The following is a 22,083-nucleotide window of genomic DNA, read 5'->3' as shown; positions in this document are numbered from 1 at the left end:
CCTAAACAATGCACATTTCATGTTTTTGCATTAAGGCGTCAGTGAATTAGAGCCTACCATCTCAATGATCAGACTCTACATTAAAACATGCACCATTTTGCTAACTGACCATGTTGTGTGGGAACACACAAGCAAGAATAATTGTTTCCTGATTTTAATCAGTTTTATTTATTGGTAAATTGACTGGAACACAGTTTTCTGCCACTGTTTGTCAAGGAGATCCATCTTGACACATTTCAGTGTCAAGATTCATACCTTTTGGAACCAATGAGAGAGTGTGGCTTCCCTCTAGTGGTTCATACGTGTATCACATTGACCCTTTGCTCAGATTGTATTAGAATGGACTGCAATTGACCACCTTAACCACCAGGAACCCCCCTTGGTTATGTTGTTGTTGCTGTTGTTTATAATGGCTACAGCAATACATTTTTTTTCTCCCCTTTTTTAAAACTTATTTTTATTTGAGAAACAAGTGTACAGCACATACATGCCCCACAGTAGGACACAGTAATTCTCCCATGCCCTCCCTCCACCCTTATACCCACTGACAAACAAATAACTAATAAAAAATAACGTATAATTTAAGCATGAAAGACTTGTTTGGTGTACGAAATATGCAATTAACGGTAATTTGGTTTTGTTTTTAAGGATAAGAAAAGTCCTCAAACTGCAGACTAGGCTATGTGAGGTCAACAATGGAGTGGTCTTACAATGATAGTGTAAGAGGAGATATCAGCACTGGCAGATGGCTGTCATCTGTTTGCATCAAAACCATATATATAGGAAACAAACATCATTCACATCACCCACATCACATAAATACAAGGAGTTCACTTGAGATCAGTGTTGGGTAAGTTACTTTATATTTTTAATAGATTACATAAATTACTTCATTACCTTCATTTTAAAGTAATGCATTTCGTTACAATGTTACTGTCTGAGCAAGAGTAATATAATATATATTACTTTTTAGTTACTTTTCAAAAATGCCTAAATTGAACAATTAAATAGTCTAAATATTTTGTTTATTTATTCGACGTAAAATGAGTAAACAAATAGGCTACCTATTTTAAATGTGGACAAAGTAGACAATTTTACATCGAGGTGCCCAGATGTCCCTATATTGTGCCCACTATTCCTAGTAAGCATTGACACCTATTTGCTATTCAATACACAACGAAAATGATCAGATAGATCAGTTTAAGAACCATGATGTCCCATACCATATGGGGAGATGCTTGGGGTAGCCACATGTGTGAGTGTGACACTGCTGCTGCTGGAGTGATCTGTGTTTCTGACATGACGTTACGTTACGGGACTGTTTGCCCTATGGGTGCGTTCGAAAATACAGCACTGAGCGCACTGGCCAATACAAACTAATAGGTGTACAAACTAATAGGCGAGTGTGCTCCGGTGCGTAATTTCCGAACGCAGCCTTGTTTTGTGCATGGACAGAACATGGCACAGAGTGGAAGGCATGGGAGGTCCAACCTGGGTCCTACGACAAAACTTACTGGCCTTCTTCTTGTGTTTTATTTTGTTCATTACTGTTAAATTCAGTGTTGATCGACAGGGGGGGATGTTTATGAAAATATGGAACAAAATGTGTCCCATTGGTTCTAAACGGGACGATAGGACCCTGGTCGGTAACGCGGCAAGTAACTTGGCTAATTATAATAATGTATTACTGAATTGCCGTTTGGTAACGCCGCGTTATGATTAGGCTACCGCAACTCTATGGTTATTACCAGTTACCGCAATTTGGTACTAATAAACCAATACGTTAATAAGTAAGTAGGCTAACTCGTTAGTTAAGGAACTCGTTACCCCCAGCAGTGCCACTGCTTGAGATGCACAATTTTAAAACTATTTCATTATTATTAATTAAAATTATTAAAATATTAATACAAATACTATTTAAAAAGTTCCCATTTTAATTATTTTTATTCTTTTAAGATTCAGTAAGATGTTTCTTATTAGGCAGGGCATCACATGTTCTGAAAACTTCCTCAGCTCAAATTATTAGACTAACACATTTGGGGAGAGAAAAAAAGGTTGATTGAATTATAAGATTATCGAGAATCTGTATTTATTTACCCTCTGCCTCTTCACTCTAGCTATGCGTATTTTTTATTTTATTAATCAAGTTATTATTGTATTTGTTTTATTTTCTAAACAGTAAAAATGTGTCAGTGTCAGTAGGAAGCCTGTAATTATTCTCACCAATAAACTGTAGGCAGAATTAAAAGAACAATGAGGGGGCGGGGCACGGTGCAGTTTAACTAGCCTTTGAACTGTGAACGGTTTGGCCATAATATACAGAGGGAACGCATGCATGCCAGGGTTGTCATGTCTGCTTATTATAAGCGACTTGGGGCTTCTTTTTCTGTAAAGTTGCTTGTAAATATTGGTAGTTGGTAGATCTGCTATTTTCAAATAGCCGACGTGTAAGTGCTCTTGTGGCCTATAATCGCTTCTTTTGGGCTTGTTTTCATAGACCTGGCTGCTTATTTCTATTGCAGAATCTGGCAACGGTGATGCACGCGCAGTCGCGCGCGCGCCGCTGGTTCATTCTCAATTGCTTCTTGTTCTAAGATCTCTGAGGGATCCGAGGACAGTAACAACAGTCTCAATGTCTTGGACCTGGACGGACATAGCTGTCCATCCACTATGGACAGTGTCCACTCTGCTGTTGGGATGGATCCTAAGGTCTCAGCGGAGAGGTCCATGGAACCCGATTAACTGTCCGACCAGACTGAATGGAAAGACTGCCATAGTGACAGGAGCCAATACAGGTAGATATTATATTCTATTTGGAAATCCGGAGAGTTGATTTTCAGTGGTGTAACTAAGTACATGTACTTAAATACTGTAATTAAGTACACATTTTAGGATGTTTTACTTTACTGGATTATTTTCTATTTTCAGTACTTTTACTCCACTATAGGCATACATCTCAGAGGTAAATACTGTACTTTTTACTGCACTACCACTATTTGAAAAGTTGTACTAGTTACTGGTAGATTTTGATTATATTTACAAAACATACATTAACCACTTTATACATTTTGGCCATTTGAAAATAGCCCATCTATGAGCTCTCAATGCTCAATATTGAGCCTAGAAACTTCAAAAATAGATAATAAGTTGTCTGGTAACAATTAAATGTTGCACAAAAGTTGTGGGCTTAGCTATAAATAGCCTACATTTGTTATGAGGTTAACTGCAGCCTCTAACCCCTGTTATTATAGTTGTCACTTTGAAGCTGTAAACAAAACAAGAATTTTAGTCGACATACCGGTAGCCTATATGTATTAAATGGATAAACATACAGGTGGCGGGGGCAATGGTTGATTGTATCTCCAGCAAAACTCGTGCGTCATGACGCACGGAGAATATCGAAAGCAGGCATATCGTTCTTTATTACACAATAATGATCTGAAAACCTGCTCATAACAGGCATTATGAGGAAATCGGCGACCTATCCAATTATGTTAAATTGCAATGGCTTCAGAAATAACTCATCGTGAGTCATGATGACAATAACGTTATTCAGGAGGAGCACTCTTTTTTTCAAAACACAACCAGAGAGCAGCTGTGGCAAGTCTGGCAACCCCCAGCTCTCCGCCCCGCCCCCTATAGCACTGCACCGTGCGACTAGTCAGAGGCTTGATGTGACGAATGGTCTGTGTCCAGGATGGAAGAATATCTGGAAAACAGGGAACATCTGTCCCACTCCCTTGTGTTGTGTGTTAACTAAGCGTGATGTAGGCTAAGGCAGTGGTTCTTAACCCCCCCCCCCCCATATTATGCTATATTAATACATTTTGCCTCAAGGATACCTGGGGGTCACCGGTCCCCACTTTTGAGAACCACTGATGTAAGGGGCTGGTGATCACCGCTAAGTCCCACACAAATTACCAATAATTTGGTGCCAGGACCAGGAAACTCTGCACCTCTCCTATTTTCTGGGGTGGTGCCTGCCAGTCCTTAACAGTATGACGACCTTGCTTGGGTCAGTGGTGAACCCATGGGTCAAATAGGAAGTGATGACACAAATAAAAGAGGACACAAAATTGAAAGTGGAACACTATACAATTGAAGCTGATAAATGCATAGGCCTACTCTCTCCTGCTCTGATTAAATTGGCAAACCACATGACCACTACAGCCTATTTTTTGTTTATTAAAGAGACAGAGACGGGGGACTCCTGTTACAAAGTATACAAACATGCTATAGGAACGATTACCATCAGAATATAGAGCTTTAACTTTTTAACATACAAACGTTTTGTTTTAACCAAAATATATCACTTACCACCTTTAACCTGAGGGCCATATTAGGAAACTGGCAAGGGACCCAGGGGCCAATTCATAAATGTCGGCCCTTTGATAACAGACACTATATGTTGAGTTATTGACAAATCAAACACAGCGGTAAAGGATTGGCGTGAGATGGTAAAATGAAAGTGAAATCATTATACGTCCATTTGGGCTTGATTGATGCTGAAAACCAGTTCAGCATTAAACTCTCAGCGCAAACTGCTGTTCATTGCTGCTGCTTGTTGTAAATGTCAGTCAGGTTAGTCAGAGTCAGGTGACTTCCCCTGAGTGAGGACAGTCTTACTGTACCTGACTTGATGATATCATCAGGATGATGCTATCATCAGGATGATCATCAGGGTGATATCATCAGTGTAATATCTTATTTATTCTGTATACAAGCTTTTTAGCAGTCTGTTGCCAGTGGCTCTGAGACTGCGTAGCCTTTTTCATGCAGCATCATCTGAAACAGTCTAGTTGTTGGGATGGCTTGGATCCTTGATGATTCCACGAGCTTTGCTGACACAACGTGTGTCGTATAGGGCTTGGATCAAGTTGGATGGGGGAGATCACATCCACTGATGCGTTTGGCTGTCCACACAACGCTTTGCATTGCCTTGTGGTTGAGGTCGATACAGTTGCCATACCAGGCAGTGAAGCAGCCAGTCAGGGTGCTCTCGGTGGGGCCTCTATAGACCTATGGTTATAGGCCAAAACTTGAAGTGGGCTGTTGTATGGCTTCCTTGGCTTAGTGGGTATTGTAGCAACTACTTCTTCCCAATATTCAAAAACCATTTAGAAGTGGTGCTATGAGGCTGAGCTTCGGCAGATACTGTGTGACGCGTTTCCAAGCAAAACCAGAGAACTTATTGCAGTTAAGGTGAATTTATTCATACAAAATAATAAGGTCCAAAAATGTTGCTGAAAAGTAAATTAATGAAATGTAGGCTAAACGTATAAAGCAAAACGGTCAACAGAAAATATTGAGCCTAGCTCACCCCCATTCTCTCACTGAATGCCCAGCAGCCTGAGACACACACCTGAAATAAACTAAAAGGTAATGAACAGACACACAGCAGGAGCTAATCAGTTGATTACTGTGGGAAGTGGGACATCAAACCAAAGCGTGGGAAAAACCAAACAAAAATAAAATGGCAAGCAAAATATACATTTTGGCCCCTACAATACCGGCCCCTAATTATTATGCAACAAATAATAATTACACAATCGTAAGTGGCATTCAAAGCAATACGAAAGCGATTTTTTTTTTTACGCAAAGTCTTCTTCTTCTTTCTTCAAGAACAGTGTATAGTGTAGTGAGTGTAGTGAATCAGTAAGGTGTAATTCAAGGGGCAAAAAGGGGCAAAGGTCAGTGTCAAGGGCATGGGCATGGGGTAAAAAAGGTGATTTCAAAGTCAATTTTCTCAATTATCTTCCGTCTCCTGTAGCAAGCAGATTTTGGTGATGGGTCTGTTCAAAAAAACGGTCTTGGTCTTAATTCGAACTTGACGTACGAGTCCTCTTCTGTCCAGAATGGTCTCCACAATTTTCCCAGTTAGCCAGGAGTTCCGAGGCGCAGAGTCATCCACTATGATCACGAGGTCTCCTGGTGTGAAGTTACGTCTGATGTTAGACCATTTTTGCCTTTCCTGTAACTGGGGAAGATATTCTTTGACCCATCTTTTCCAAAATAAATCCGACATATATTGAACTTGCCTCCACCTGCGGCGAGCATATATGTCTTCCTTCTGAAACTGTCCTGGTGGCATGGAAGGTGCAGTCTTCAGAAGCAGAAGGTGGTTCGGGGTAAGTGCTTCAAGGTCATTGGGATCTGTAGAAGCCTTGGTGATCGGTCGGCTATTGAGGATAGCTTCAACTTCACATAGAATGGTGTGCAGACTTTCTTCATCAAGATTTTGCACATTAAGTGTGGAATTGAGCACCTTTCTCACCGATCGAATCAGTCTTTCCCAAACACCTCCATGGTGTGAGCCAGCAGGGGGATTGAAGATCCAATTGATTCCTTTCTGGAGCATTGCATTGTGAATTTGGGCTTGATTCCAACTTTGAATCGCCTCCTTCAACTCACGTTGAGCTCCCACAAAATTGGTCCCATTATCAGATCTCAGTTCTTTCACTTGACCACGTCTGGCTGTAAAACGGCGAAGGGCATTGATGAACGAGTCTGTCTCAAGTGATGATGCCACTTCAATGTGAATCGCTCTTATAGCCAAACACGTGAATATGACACCGTAGCGTTTCACAATACTCCTGCCACGTTTCACTCCAAAGGGTCCAAAATAATCGACTCCAACAAACGTGAATGGAGGTTCATCAGGAGAGATTCTGTCCAGAGGCAGGTCTGCCATCTGCTGTTGTCCAGGAATAGCGTTTATGCGGCGGCAAACAACACATTTTGACATGATTCCTCTGATCGCAACAGTAGCACCAGGAATCCAATATTTCTGGCGTAGTCTGGATAACATGTGGTTGCGACCACCATGTCCCACCTGTTCATGGATATGCCGAAGAATTAGTTCTGAAACATGAAATTCTTTGGCCAATATGACAGGATGTTTAGTTTCTTCTGGCATTGCTGCCCTGCTAAGTCGGCCGCCCACTCTCAATACATCATTGTCCAGAATGGGATTGAGTTTATGAATGTGACTAGTCCTCTTGACATTCATTCCATTTTTCAAACTTGAGATTTCATCTGCAAATCTCTTCTTCTGGCAAAAGCAGATTATCTCCATCTCAGCAGTAGCCAGTTCTTCAACTGTGAGACCATGATATTTCTGAGTCTCAAGATTTCTTGTCTCCTTCCGTGCAGATCTCAGAGTTCTCTGATGGATGTTATCTTTCTGAAGCTGAGCAGTGACATCGCTTGCTTGTTTCTTCTTTCTGCTACGGTTGAGAAGCAGTCCTTTAAGTCTGAGCATCCAAGCTGCGGCCTTCTTCAAACAAGTCCAGGATGAGAAGTAATGGATGAAGCGAGTTGTTGCATCCACTTCTTCAGATGTTATCTGAGCAGCATTTACAGTCATGCTCCTGACTTCAGAGTCCTTGGCTGAGATTTCTTCCAAGCAGTCTGGATTCTGAGGCCATTCTTCCTTGGGACGAAGAAGAAACTGAGGACCTGACACCCATACGGTTTTCTTCAGAAAGGATTTCACTGTCAAGCCTCGTGAAGCCATGTCTGCTGGGTTGTTAACAGAGTTCACATATCTCCACTGTGGTGCATGTGAGACTTTGACGATTGCAGCAACTCTGTTTGCCACAAACGTTCGAAATCTTGCAGTCTTGTTGTTGATGTATTTGAGCACAGATGTGCTGTCGGTCCAAAATACAGAGTCTGCTAGTTTCATCTGCAGCTCTTTTCTCAATAGTGTGTCCATTCTGCTTGCCATGGTAGCAGCAGTCAACTCCATTCTAGGGATAGTAGCTGGTTTTAACGGAGCCACTCTTGCTTTCCCCATCACAAAAGCACAGTGCATCTGGCCACGGTTGTCATGCAGTACAAGGTAAGTAACAGTCCCATAACCGTCTTCACAAGCATCAGCGAAATGATGCAGTTGAGCAGATGTTACCGTTCCAAAGCTGGTGGGTTTGAAGCATCTGTCAACCTGGAAATCTTCCAACATATGAAGATCTTGAATCCAACTCATCCATTCCTGTGCAATGGAATCTGGAATTGCATCATCCCAACCAATCTTTTTCCTACACAAATTTTGCAGGATCTTCTTTGCAGTCAAGACTACCGGTGCCAACATTCCTAGGGGGTCATACACTGAACTGACTGCAGAAAGAATTCCCCTTCTTGTGAGAGGTCGGTTTTTCAAGAGGATTTTAAACTTGAAGACGTCCGATTGTACGCACCATTGTACTCCTAACACTCTTTCCACAGGCAGATCGTCATGATCCAAATCAAGGTTCTTCACTTCCTTTGCTCTCTCTGTTTCAGGTATGACAGCCAAGACTTGACGACTGTTACTCATCCACTTGGTAAGTAGAAAGCCTCCCTTGAAACAGATTGCTCGTAGTTCATGATACAGAGCGATTGCATCTTCCTCTGTAGCTGCTGACGTCAGGCAGTCATCAACGTAAAAGTTGTTCATGATAGTATTTACGGCCTGAGCAGTGAACTGGTTGACGTTGTCCTCAGCACATTTCCTAACGGAAAAGTTGGCGCAGCTGGGCGAGGAAGTTGCTCCAAATAGGTGTACGGTCATTCTGTATTCCACCATGTTCTGACTGTAGTCTCCATCTGACCACCAGAGGAATCGTAACAAGTCACGATCTTCAGTAGGTACTTTCACCTGGTGAAACATTGCTTCTATGTCGGCAGCGATGACAACCGGTTCCTTACGGAACCTGGCCAAGACTCCAATCAAAGAACTGGTCAGGTCTGGCCCCTGTAAGAGCTGAGAGTTCAGTGAAACTCCCCGAAACGTCGCTCCACAGTCGAACACCACTCTGAGTTTTTTCTTTTGTGGATGAAAAACCCCGTGGTGTGGTAGATACCATTTTCCTCCATCACTGCGTTCCAAGACATGGTCAGGTACCTTCTCAGCGTAACCTTTAGATATCATGTCAGACACAAACTTGGTGTATTCAGAATGAAAAGAAGGATCTCTATTGAATCTTTTCTTCAAGTTCAGTGTGCGTTGTTCTGCAACACTTCTGTTGTCAGGCATGCATATCTCCCTTTGTTTTAAAGGTAATCCAATGCAATAATGGCCATCGACAAGTTTGGCAGACGTTGAGACTAAATTCAAGAACTGTTGGTCTTCTCTTGAATGTTCTTGGTCATCTCTGATGCACTCAGGAAAGTCGATCTTGAACTGCTGTTCCCACAGTTGATCAAGTTTCACAACTGATATCCGATTGGCACTTATCACTGACTGCTCCTGCGCATCATCAGTCTTTCCATCTAATGGCCCATTAACTGTCCAACCAAGCATGGTTTTTACAGCGTACGGTCCATCTCCCACACTCCGGATGACATCCATTGGCTCCAGTGCTTTTGGTACGTCTGAGCCAATCAGCAGCTCTACCTCAGAGTCAAGTTCAGGTAAGTGAACATTCCTTAAATGAGGCCACTGATCGATGTCATTTTGCTGTGGGATGTTTCCTTTGTTCACAGGCATAGTCCTCTGCGTATATATGCCTGGAAGATTACAAAAGTCGCTGCTGTTCAGTCCAGCCACTTCTAGGCCTGAAACAATGTGTGTTTCAATAACCTTCTTCTGACCCATAGTTCTCAACAAGATATTCGATCTTCTTCCTTGAAGGTTGAGTTTAGCCATTAGCCCCACTGTACAGAACGATGCCGTGCTACCTGGGTCAAGGAATGCATATGTATGCACTGTTGTGTTCCCCTTCCTGGCCTTTACCTGAACCGGCACTATGGCAAGCTTGCAGTTGTCTTCACCGGCCCCAGTAAGACCACTTGTCAGCACGGAAGCCATGGCTCTGTCTTTGGTGGTTTCCTTTCCTTCAGCTGGGTCTTTATTCCATTCCTTGGTTCTTTGGTAGATATGTAGCATTCTGGGATGCTTCAAACTACAAACACTGCAACTGAGTCTCTTTTTGCAGTCTTTACTGATGTGTCCTTTGCACAAACAGCCAAAGCATATTCCATTTTCTTTTAGAAAAGTGAATTTCTCATTGTGTGTCCTCTTTTCCAATTGTGGACACAGTTCAAGAGCATGTCCACCGTCACAAAATAAACAGCTCTTCAGAGTAAACTGACTTTCCTTCGTTCCTTTTTCTTTTGCAGCCATCACAGTGGTTGCAAACGTACTTCCTTTTGTTCTGGGAAGCGGTTGTGACCTGGACTTTCTTGTGTCCTTACTCACTGGAGTGTCTTTGATGTCACCAAAAATGGGATCCGTTATGATCTTGACTTGTTTTTCAAGAAAAACAACAACGTCCTTGAAGCTTGCTCTTCGGTCGTGTTTCTCCTGGAAATCACATACCACGGTTCTCCATTTATCCCTTAGTCGGTAGGGCACCTTCTTAATGATTATCAACAAATTAGAAGGCATATCAAGCTCATGCATGTAGTTGTCATCCTCCATGGAATTACAACATCCCCGTAGGAAGAGAGTGTATGCTTGCAGAGCTTTAGTGTCATCAGGTTTAATTGACGGCCATGAAAGAGCTTTCTCAATGAAGGCTGTAGCGATTTTATGCTCATTGCCAAAATGCTCTTTCAGTAGAGACTTAGCCTTCCTGTATCCTCTATCCGACATCATGTGTAGACAACTCCTCACAAGTTCCCTTGGTTGTCCTCGGGTGTACTGTTCCAGATAATAGAGACAATCTGTGGGATTTGAGTTCTTGGTTTCGATGCTATGTTCGAATGATTTTAAGAAAGTGTGATATTGAAGTGGGTCACCATCAAAAATGTAAACTTCCTTCTTGGGCATAGAAGACAGACTCTGCTGTTGTACGAGTAAAGCTGTGATTTCGTTTTGTTTCTCCATGACAGAATATATATTATTGTTGTCTTGTTCAATTGGACCTGTGGTGTCCATTTGGCTTGCCAAGGGTGCTGCAGTGCGAGACCGGACGGCCGGAGCCACAGCTCCCCCGGTGGCAGTGACCACTGGCACTGATGCCCCAATAGCCATTGTTGTTGTGTTTGCTGTCAGTGAATGGACCGGAGCCACAGCGCCACCTGTGGTTGTTACAGTTGGTGCTGGTGCATGCCTGGCAACACTGGGTTGTGAGGGGACCTGTCCCAGTGTGGGTTGTGAATGTGGTGTGGAAACAGTTGCCCGCTGTCCCTTCTCAAAATATGACATCATTCCACCTGTCACTTTAGACTTAATAGAAACACCAGATCTCCTTGAACCTAGTACTTTCATTTTTGCTACATTAGCAGCCATGCTTGTATCCAGCTCCAGCTGCTCCTTTTGCCTTCTTAGCTGCTCATTTTGTCTTCTTAGCTGCTCCATTTGTACCTCCAGGTCATGTCTCTCCTGGATCATTTTTTGCTGAACAATGAGAGCAGCCATTTCTGCCTCAGCTTTCAAGCGTGCTGATGCTGTACTTGAAACTTTAGATCCTTTTGTTTTCTTGCTTATATTTGACGCACTGTCCTCAGGTTGAATCGTTTCCTGTAGGTCAAATATTGCAGATGTTGCCTTATGTGACTGGGACGGGTGGTGCTGTTGAGCATTAGTGCGTGGCATTTCATCCTGCTGCCCAGCATTAGTGTGTGGCATTTCCTCCTGCCCAACAGGTAGCTCTTCACTTTCCTCCTGCGGCCCAACAGGTAGGCCTTCCTCTTCAGTTGCAATAGCTCCAGTATCTGCCTTTGCAGGAATGGATTCAGTATCTGCCTTTGCAGGAATGGATTCATCAGCAGTACTTTTTTGCTGCATTGACATTCCAAGACCAACAAGCCATTGCATCACATCAGATATGAAATCTGTATTGTGTTTTGTAACACGTGCAAACCATAAATTTTGAGTTTCCAGTTCCTCCTGTGGAATCAATACAATGAGTGAATCATGTGCTGCTTTTGCATTTTCATATACATTTTTCAGATCCTCCATTGTGCTTTGCACATCCTTTGCATTTTCATCATTTTTCATTAGCCCTTTAATTTCATTTGTGAGCACTTGAAGTTGTTTCACACATGAGTGGCGGTCTTTCTGCACCTTTTCAATTTTATTAGCCAGCGCTTTGGCCGTGAGCTTGACCGTCCTCCGTGACTCCTCCTCCATTTGTTCCGGATCCATTTCCTTTTTGTCGCTCTTTGTGACGTTTATATCACTCATTTTGACATTTGTACTTTTGACAACATGTACAATTCATCCAGAATACACAGCAGCAATTGAACATCACCCCAGATATTGCACATTCACCGTGGCAACTTTGGCAAGGCGATTTCCAATTCAACAGAGCAGCACACAGTGGAACGAGCGCAGCAGCGCCGTATAAGGAGCGCCCATATATGGAGCGCAGCAGCCAAACCCAGTCCGACGCTCACGCAATCCTCGCTGCCAGCCAGCGCGCACAACAACAGCCAAAACCAACAACAACAGTCCCCAATGGACAAGCGGCAGCACTTCCAACTGTGTTCAAACAATGAACAACAAATACACAGAAGGAACCTGCAATGCGAATATATTTCTCACCGCTTCTGAAGGCTCAAGGCTGTGATGCGCTGCTGCTATCACACAAACATTTCCACCGCAGCCGCGGTCAATCAATGTGGCTTCATTCAGAGTCACAGAGGGGCAACATAAAGTCCAAATGTTGCGATGTCCATTTCCATCATGTTCCAATGTTTCGATCCAAATTCATTCATTTCAGAACTTGCTCCATTTTCCATTTAACCCCAAAACGTAAGTTACGTATGTAACTATGGTTCTATGAATCCTGGATGACTGCCAGAGGCAGTGCTTAACACTGGATATATCCGTCTCACGCACGTGCAGTCGAGTAATTAATATCAACAAAGTCACAGCTGTGACATAATGACGGTGGGCGTGGAACGCAGTAGCCAGCGTACATAAGCCCACAGCCGTCATTAATGACTTCCCTGCGGAATCTTCTCGCGAGATTCCGAGTGACAGGGAACTCTGGCAGTCATCCAGGATTCATAGAACCATAGTTACATACGTAACTTACGTTCTATTTCATCCTTCCTGACTGCCAGAGGCAGTGCTTAACACTGGATGACTAATATCAACAAAGTCACGAGGAATCTTACCTTGCCGGGAACGGCCTAGGGGACCCCCAGAACAGCGGTTGCCACCGCATTCGTTGCAGCCACATTGACCCTATAGAACCGGGCAAAGGTGCATGGTGCAGCCCACGTGGCTGCTGCACAAATTTCGCTCAGAGGAACTCCCCGTAGGGCCGCCCAGGAAGTGGAAACGCTCCTGGTGGAGTGGCCTCTGATATTATGAGGCGGTGGTAGGCCTCTTGATCTATATGCCTCCTCTATTGCCATGACAACCCATTTGGAAAGCCTCTGTTTGGACAGGGCATGCCCCTTTCTGTGCCCACCATAACAGACGAATAGGCTGTCCGAGCGACGGAACCCAGCAGTCACCTGTATGTAATGCCTCAAGGCCCTCACCGGGCAGAGCTGCCTTGCCAAAGCAGCCTCACCCTGTAGGCCTGAGGGGTCATAAGCCGCCAGTTGTATGACCTGGTTAGTATGGTCTGAAGCCAAGTTCTTGGGCAAAAACGAGGGGTTAGGCCAAAGCGCCACCCCCGTGCCATCAGAGTTCCAGCGTATGCACGCGTCACTCGTCGATAGGGCATGCAGTTCGCTCACCCGCTTTGCCGATGCCATTGCAAGAAGAAAGGCCAATTTGGCTGAAGCCCACTTCAGTCCTGATCGTTCTAGGGGCTCGAAGGGGGGGAGACGAAGAGCCTCCAGGACCAGGGTTAAGTCCCATGAGGGGTGTTTCACGGCCCGCGGGGGGTTCCGCCGCTGGGCCCCACGAAGGAACCGGGTCACCAGAGTGTGGGACCCCACAGTCTGGTTGTCCACCCTGCAGTGACTGGCCGAGATCGCGGCCACATAGACCTTCAGTGTCGACACTGATAGTCTCTTTTCCAATAGAGATTGCAAAAAACGCAATATCATCGGCACCGAGCAAGACTCAGGGACCTCTCGGTTTACCCCACACCATTCCGAGAATATTTTCCACCTGTTTGCATAGATTGCCCTGGTGGAGGGTGCTCTTGCGTCCAACACGGTCTGGATCACAGCCTGGTCGCACAGACTCAGGAGCGGGTCCGGCCCCTCAGGGGCCACACGCACAGTTGTAGGCGTTCCGGGCACGGATGCCAAATGCGGCCATCCAATTGGGACAGGAGATCCTCCCTGTTGGGGAGGTGCCATGGAGAGCTGCAACAAAGATTGTGCAGCGCCGAGAACCACGTCCTCCCCGGCCATGCCGGAGCAACCAGCAGGACTCTGTGGCTGTCTTGCTGGACCCTGTGTAGCGTCAATGCTATCAGCGGAAAAGGTGGGAAAGCATATAGGAGGTGATCTGGCCACGGGTGCGCTAGAGCATCCTGTCCTAACGGACTCGATGTCTCCGTCAGGGAGAACCAAAGAGGGCAGTGTGTTGTGGACTCTGAGGCAAACAGGTCCACCTCTGCAGCGCCGTATCTGCGCCAAATCTCCTCCACTACCTCCGGGTGGAGTCTCCACTCCCCCGAAGGAGGTTTCTGGCGTGACAGAAAATCCGCCACCACATTCTGTGGCCCTGGCAGATACATAGCCCTCAGGCTGGGAAAATGAGGGAAAGCCCATGTGAGGAGTCGCCGTGCCACTTGTAACGACAGGGTCGACCTGGTGCCCCCCTGCCGGTTCACGTTGTAGACAGCTGACCTGCTGTCGGACCGCACAAGCACATGCCGGCCCTCCAACTGCGGTACGAAGTGTTGTAGCGCTAAGAATATAGCACGAAGCTCGAGCACATTTATGTGCTCCGTCATCTCTTGCCTCGTCCAGAGCCCCCTCACAGCCCTGTGTTGCCATACTGCCCCCCACCCGGAGGGAGAGGCATCCGTCACCACCACCTCGCGACGCGAGGGGATCGAACCCAAGGAGACACCTCTGGACAGATATGCCCTGTCTCTCCAGGGCTGTAGTGTGAGGAGGCAGCTGCCGGATACCCTGACTCTCCTGGACCCGTGGAACTTTGGGTCTAGATGTAGGCCATTGACCCAGATCTGGAATGGCCGCAAGCGTAGGAGGCCCAGTGGCACTACCGCAGTCACTGACGTCAGCATCCCTAACAGCCTGAGAAAAAGGCTGAATCTCAACTTCTTGTTCCCCCGAAACCAGAGAAGAAGCTGCAGGATGGCTTCCACCCGTTGAGGAGTGGGAGAGGCCAGCATTCGGCAGGAGTCCAGGGCCAAGCCGATAAATACAACCCTCTGGCTGGGAACAAGGCAGCTTTTTTTGTGGTTGACTGTGAGACCTAGTCGTGTCACATGACGTATTAGGGCCGCCGTATCCCGCCCCACCTGTTCCCTGGTTGGAGCACAGACCAACCAGTCGTCCAGGTATGGGAGGATTTGCATGCCCCGGCCCTGCATTGGGGCCAACGCAGCCCGCATGCATCTCGTAAATACCCGAGGGGCCAGGGAAATCCCGAACGGGAGCACCCTGAATTGGTAGGCCCTGCCTTCGAACGCGAAGCGCAGGTACTGCCTGTGATGCGGGGCTATAGGGACGTGAAAGTATGCGTCTTTTAAATCGATTGAAGTGAACCAACTGTGCACTTTGACCGTTTGGAGCACATCCGCTGTCTTCAACATGTGGAAGGGCAACACCTTCAGGTAGGCGTTGAGCCCCCGTAAGTCCAGTATAGGGCGAAAACCTCCGTCTTTTTTTGTAACCAAAAAATACATTGAGTAAAACCCACCTTGCCGTGTATGTAGATCTAGTTCCTCGATGGCATTCTTCTCCAGGAGGGTGGCCACCTCCTGTCTGAGTGCCTCGGATTTGGTGGGATCGTTGACGATGGTCATCCTGATCCCGCTGTAAGTGGGGGGCCGGCGGCGGAACTGGATACTGTACCCTTGGGAGAGCGTGGCCACCACCCAAGGGTCTGAAGCGCAGCTTTCCCAGTAGCTGAGCTGCTGCTGGGAGAAGCGTCCCACCGCCGGCCCCATGCGTTCATTGCCTACCCCTCTGGCCCCTTGAGGGGCGAAACCCAGACCCTCGAGCCCTCTGCGTTTGAGGTGCCGGACGTGGAGGGCCTGGGCGAGTAGGGGCGCGGCGACGCTGGTCGGGCTGCTCGAAGGTCGAGGACCTCGGGTAGCTGTCCTGCCGCGGCTGTGGCCGGGGGCGACCGGTGCCATAACCTGGCGCAGGCCGTTGCCTCACTGCAGGGGAAGGCCCCTGAAGGCTGGCATACTGCTGCCGTGTCTGGTTGGCCTGGAGGCTACGCTCCAAGGCCTGCTGTCCTGCAGGGCCAAACAGCTGCCCCGGGACCACGGGGAGTGCACGGAGTACCCTCCGGCATGGCTCCGACAGTGGGGACTGAGCCAGCCACACCTGTCGGCGCGTCAGAGTCAGCGTTGACAGTAATCTGCCAAGCTCCGTTGTCATGTAGGCGAACGCTTCCAGAGAAGCGTCGCTCAGGCTCTGGACGGAAGCGTCCATGCCTGGGTTAGTGTCTGCGGCAGACGTAGCCTCCGCGCCTGAGGGAGCCGCCGTGCCCAGGGGCTGCAGAGACTGGGACAAGGCCAGCAAGATATGTGACAGAGAGTTGCCTATGCGGCCGACACGGGCCGCTGCGTCGTAGCTCTTGACCAGCAGGTCATCTGTGATGCGGCACTGGGGCCTGGGGCAACGGGAAACCGGCCGCAGGACCTCATCGGGTGAGCATATCAGGGAGGCGATGGATGGCTCCACTGATGGCATGCTGCCCAACCCGTACCTGTCCGCATCCCGCATAGACGCCAAGGCCCTAGCGTCGGAGACCCGATGGGTCTGGGACTTGGGGTCTTCCCAGCACCTGTGGAGCTCCTGAATGTACTGCTCTGCGGGAGGTACAGTGAAGGCAGCCTGAGGTGGAGCGCGTCTAAAGAAAACGTTTGCAGGCCTTGCTGCTGCCGGGGCCTCGTCCTGACCCAGGCGTGCCAGCGCCATCCGGATCACAGGCTTGATTGAAGCCGAGGCAGGCCCCGAGCCCGCTCTAGACTCACTTCCCGACCGCTGAGAGCCGGGGTATGAGGTGTGGGTGGCCTCTTCTGCCTCCTCTGGACCATCATTGAAGTCGGTACAGGAGGCCATTGTCGACAGTGAATCAACCTCCCACCCTGGGGCAGGGGCGGCTGCCGGTGGACTGCCGGCCCGGGGAACAGGCCTGTCCGGTTGGATATTAAGGAGCAGCTCCTTCAACTCCTCAAACTGGGATGCCAAGGTGTCTACCTTGGTAGCCAGATGGTCCTTCTTCCTCTCCTTGCTGTGCGGGGCATGACGGTGCGGAGACCCTTTCCGCCGCCTGCCTGCCTGTGGAGGGACACCAGATGGGGGCATCCGGTCCTCTGGCTGCTGCCCCTCCACTTCAGCCAGTCTGGCCAGCTTCAGATCATGCGGCATGAAACTGCAGTTTGTGCACTGCTCCTCTGTCAGCCCCTGCCTTAGGTGTGCTACACCCAGGCACCTGTGGCATTCGTCATGGCCATCGTCGGGCAACAAAGGCACCGCGCAGGCGCGGCACGCATGTGCCATGGCCAGTATATAACGGAGCGAAAACACTCCGGAAGGAAAAACAAAAAACACCCACTAAGCGTGCACGCTTTGGGAACTTCAACTCAGTTACTGTGGAGCGAAAGCACCCCTAGTAACAAACAAAAAACACCCAAAAATGGGAAAGAGCTATAAAGCTGAAATAAGTATTATAATACGATCCACTATAGGGAGACAGTTATAATTTCAACTCAAAAGAAAACACCGTAAAGAGCGGAAACACTCAACAGGTAATCAAAAATTCTTAAATCTGCAACATAGGCTGTTCAGTTTACTGAAACATGCAATTCAACAGAAAATGCAAATTAAATATATATATATGGCGTCTTTCCAACTTAAATAATAAAGAGACAGAGACCGAAAACAGACTCTGATTACTATACCAACCTGTGCGTTTCCCACAGCGTGGCCGCGCAAACACTGCTCTGCTGGGGAGCTATGTTGGTCTTCGGAAAGAACAGAAAATAGCGAGCCTTAATCGCAGCCCTTGGAGGACGCGACACGCGAAGCTCCAACCTACTGTAGGTTACAGGGCTCCCTGCGAAAAAGACGATGGTTTAGTAGTTTGTTTTTTAGAACCTCAAACCTGCAACGCGTAGCTTGCGAGAAGATCAAAGGGAAGTCATTAATGACGGCTGTGGGCTTATGTACGCTGGCTACTGCGTTCCACGCCCACCGTCATTATGTCACAGCTGTGACTTTGTTGATATTAATTACTCGACTGCACGTGCGTGAGACGGATATATCCAGTGTTAAGCACTGCCTCTGGCAGTCAGGAAGGATGAAATAGAACCCCACGATCAAATGTCCAGAACTCCCGTGATTCAAATGTCCATTAATTGCATTTCCAATCCATTGAATCCTGGTCCATAGATGAGTCGTGGTGCGGGTTATTTTCTGTTGACAATATTGTAGCAACTACTTCTTCCCAATATTCAAAAACCATTTAGAAGTGGTGCTATGAGGCTGAGCTTCGGCAGATACTGTGTGACGCGTTTCCAAGCAAAACCAGAGAACTTATTGCAGTTAAGGTGAATTTATTCATACAAAATAATAAGGTCCAAAAATGTTGCTGAAAAGTAAATTAATGAAATGTAGGCTAAACGTATAAAGCAAAACGGTCAACAGAAAATATTGAGCCTAGCTCACCCCCATTCTCTCACTGAATGCCCAGCAGCCTGAGACACACACCTGAAATAAACTAAAAGGTAATGAACAGACACACAGCAGGAGCTAATCAGTTGATTACTGTGGGAAGTGGGACATCAAACCAAAGCGTGGGAAAAACCAAACAAAAATAAAATGGCAAGCAAAATATACATTTTGGCCCCTACAGTGGGAATGTAAGTGCAACATTTCACAGCAATTGGGCGCTGCATTCATCATGTGTGGCATGTTGTTCAAAACGGGCCACCCCCACAAACTTTGGACACCAATCATAGCCAATCAGAATGGAATATGAGAAATGTGACAGATACGGCTTGATCACATTACTACAGAGATCATGTAGGCCTATACTGATTTGTGTGAGGACACAATCTGTAGGAGTAGTAACAGAAGATGTGTTTCGCAAAGATCTGTCTCATGGTGGCGCTATAACAGGCCGATGACAACAAAATGTGGTGAAGATTCTTCCTTGGCCTACTGGGAGTGTGCATGCAAAGTTTACCACTGATCGGTCCAGTGGTGGTTGTAGCATGTTGTTGTGCAAAACGGGCCCCTCCAGCAAACTTTGAAAGCCAATCATAGTCCATTGGAATACAATCTGAAACATCTGACAGATACATCTGTGCTGTTCAATAGACCAGTTTGTGGTCAGGAAAGGTAAAACCCGCATATTTCACATAGTTACAATAAACCAACCAGGTAGAATCCACATAAGGAAGTGTGATAGAATAAAACAGATGTTTATTGTCCTTTAACATGGCCATTTCCTGTAGGAAGTCTTTGTGTTTTCACTGGCAGTGGGTGAAGAAAGTAATGTCCTTAGACACGCACGCACGCACGCACGCACACACACACACACACACACACACACACACACACACACACACACACACACACACACACACACACACACACACAGCAGCACTATGCTTTCTGTCACAAACCAGGCCAAACTCACACGCATCACAAAAACAGCTGCTAAAATCATCGGTCTCCCTACACCCAACCTCACAGAACTGAACAATAGATCCATCACACGCATAGCTAACTCCATAGTTCAAGACACCACCCACCCACTCAACAAATTCATCAATCTCCTACCCTCAGGGCGCAGGTACAGAACACTCACATTTAACAGGGGCCGCTTTAGGAAAAGCCTGGTTCCTGCAGCTATCGAGGTCCTGAACAAAAGGCCCCGCTGAAAAATCTGTCCTATTGACACCAGTTGTCTTGTTGCTTGTTGTCTGTCTTGTGTGATGTGAAATTGTCCTTTATGTAATGTACAGTCAGTGAAGACGAATTTCCCCACGGGGACCAATAAATCTAATCTAATCTAAGCAGTTGGCTTCATTATTCCCACCATTACAACTCCCTGACTGGAAGGCCAGAACAGAATCCAGCCAAAGTACAACCCAAAGTTAGTAGTTAGCTAGTGTCAAACAATTTTGTATAGTGTCCCATGTATGCCAGTGTGTGACAGATATTACATTTCGACCATGCCCCGGGGTGCACACCAATGGTTTTGTTATTGCATATGTTATTTGAGTTAAGAAATGGGTTACATGTCTATTGTGATTAATGTTGTAGGTTGATTTAGCCATTTATTGTACACACACACACACGCACGCACGCACGCACGCACGCACGCACGCACGCACGCACGCACGCACACACACACACACACACACACACACACACACATGCATGGTGTACACTATGCACTGCAACATACAGTGCAGGATAACATTAACAATGTGCATGACATGGGTGTGTCAGGTTGCTGAGTAATAATAACTGAACTAAAATGTAACTGATCTCCCCTCTTTCACTTCCCTATAGACCAATTAATTGTTTACTAACATTGAGACTGGATGCGCAGGTGATTGTTTCACGCAATCAATTTCCAACCTGTTGTTTCGGGGTGCGCTAGTTTCAGCACACCCCAACCCCCTCTTGTGTGTTGGCTAGTGTGGCACGTCCTGGCGAGACCTGATAGAATGGGTTTCATTTAACGCATACTGGTTGCACGCATACTGGTTCTTATCAGTGTGACGTCGTCTGTTAAGGGGTCTATAGAGCAGTGGTTCTCAACCTGTGGGTCCCCACATGATTTTGGGGGGATACCCAGATGACAGTAAAGTGACAATTTAAGGACTTTTAATACCTAAAAAAAATAAAAAATGAAATGAAATGGAAAAAGAGCATTACCGTATCAAAAGTAATCAACAAACTGTACTATAAATACTATATTGGCCAAATTGTCAAATAATATAAGAAAGAGGCAAATATGTATCTGTGGAACCGAGTCAAACAAAATGCCTCAACCCCTACACGTGCTTGTCAGGGTGGGGGGGTCCCCAAATCAAATATTATGATTATTCTGGGGGGTCCCGAGATCAGATATGATTATTTGGGAGGGGGGCAGTTAAAATATGATAATTTTGGGGGGTCGCGGCCTGAAAAGGTTGAGAACCACTGCTATAGAGTACCGAAGTCCTGACGTCACTCCCACCACCCTTGGATTGGCATTATTCTTTGTATTGGATTTCCCATAGGGAACTTGTACTTGTATCAGTACTTGTTTCCTATTTGGGTATATGCTCCTATCCATTTATATTGGTTACTTACACATGCAATCTATGTTATTTAGTTAGATAATGTATGCTGTCAGCTTGTCCACAGATGCTGAGTATGTTATTTAGATAGTATGCTATTTAGACACATGCTAGGTTTGATATTTACTTGGTATCCTTGTTACTTTGTAGCACTTACTTGTTTTTTTGGCACTCTAATGAAGTTGACATGGGATCATGCCATTTACTCTAATCTTAATGTTTTGACAATTATTTGGGGGCCCACTTGCAGTATCCTCACGGCCCACCAGTGGGCCCCGGCCCACAGGTTGAGAATATAGGAGCTGCCCCACTCCTCTTCTGGAAAAGTGATTCTGATTCTGATCCCTTTTCCTCCCATGCAACCATTCCAATTGATTTTCTCTCCCTCTGCCCTACAGGGATTGGGAAGTTCATTGCCCTGGACTTTGCACGTCGTGGGGCCCGTGTTATCTTGGCGTGTCGTAGTGAGGCACGTGGGAGCGCAGCACTGGAAGAGATTCGACAGCTGACGGGGAACGCGAACGTCCACCTACGTCAGGTGGACACTTCCTGTCTGGATTCTGTCAGGGCTTTTGCTGAGAAGGTCAATGAAGAGGAGAAGGCTCTCCACATTCTGGTGAACAATGCTGGAGTATCAGGTGAGGATCAACCATGGATAGAAGGAGCTGGCATATAGCTAGAATGCTCCAAACTTTGTTTAAAATACAGTCCACTATCATGGCTGTAATGTAAC

General features: G+C 46.5%; 1 protein-coding gene across 1 annotated transcript in view; it reads left to right on the top strand.

The window, feature by feature from the left end:
• The first annotated feature begins 821 nt into the window (after window positions 1-821).
• Window positions 822-22,083, top strand: part of LOC311049271 (retinol dehydrogenase 12) — a 35,911-nt gene continuing 14,649 nt past the window's right edge. The window contains exons 1-3 of the mRNA XM_084062795.1: window positions 822-850; window positions 2,596-2,795; window positions 21,749-21,988. Coding sequence (XP_083918921.1) covers window positions 2,633-2,795; window positions 21,749-21,988 — 403 coding nt within the window. The 5' untranslated portion in view covers window positions 822-850; window positions 2,596-2,632. The remainder of the gene's footprint in view (window positions 851-2,595; window positions 2,796-21,748; window positions 21,989-22,083) is intronic.

This window comes from Gymnoscopelus microlampas (assembly GCF_963454915.1).
Source record: "Gymnoscopelus microlampas genome assembly, chromosome: 7".
Lineage (NCBI taxonomy): Eukaryota > Metazoa > Chordata > Actinopteri > Myctophiformes > Myctophidae > Gymnoscopelus > Gymnoscopelus microlampas.
The sequence above is the reverse complement of the archived record's forward strand: the minus strand, read 5'-3'. Positions and strand labels throughout refer to the sequence as shown.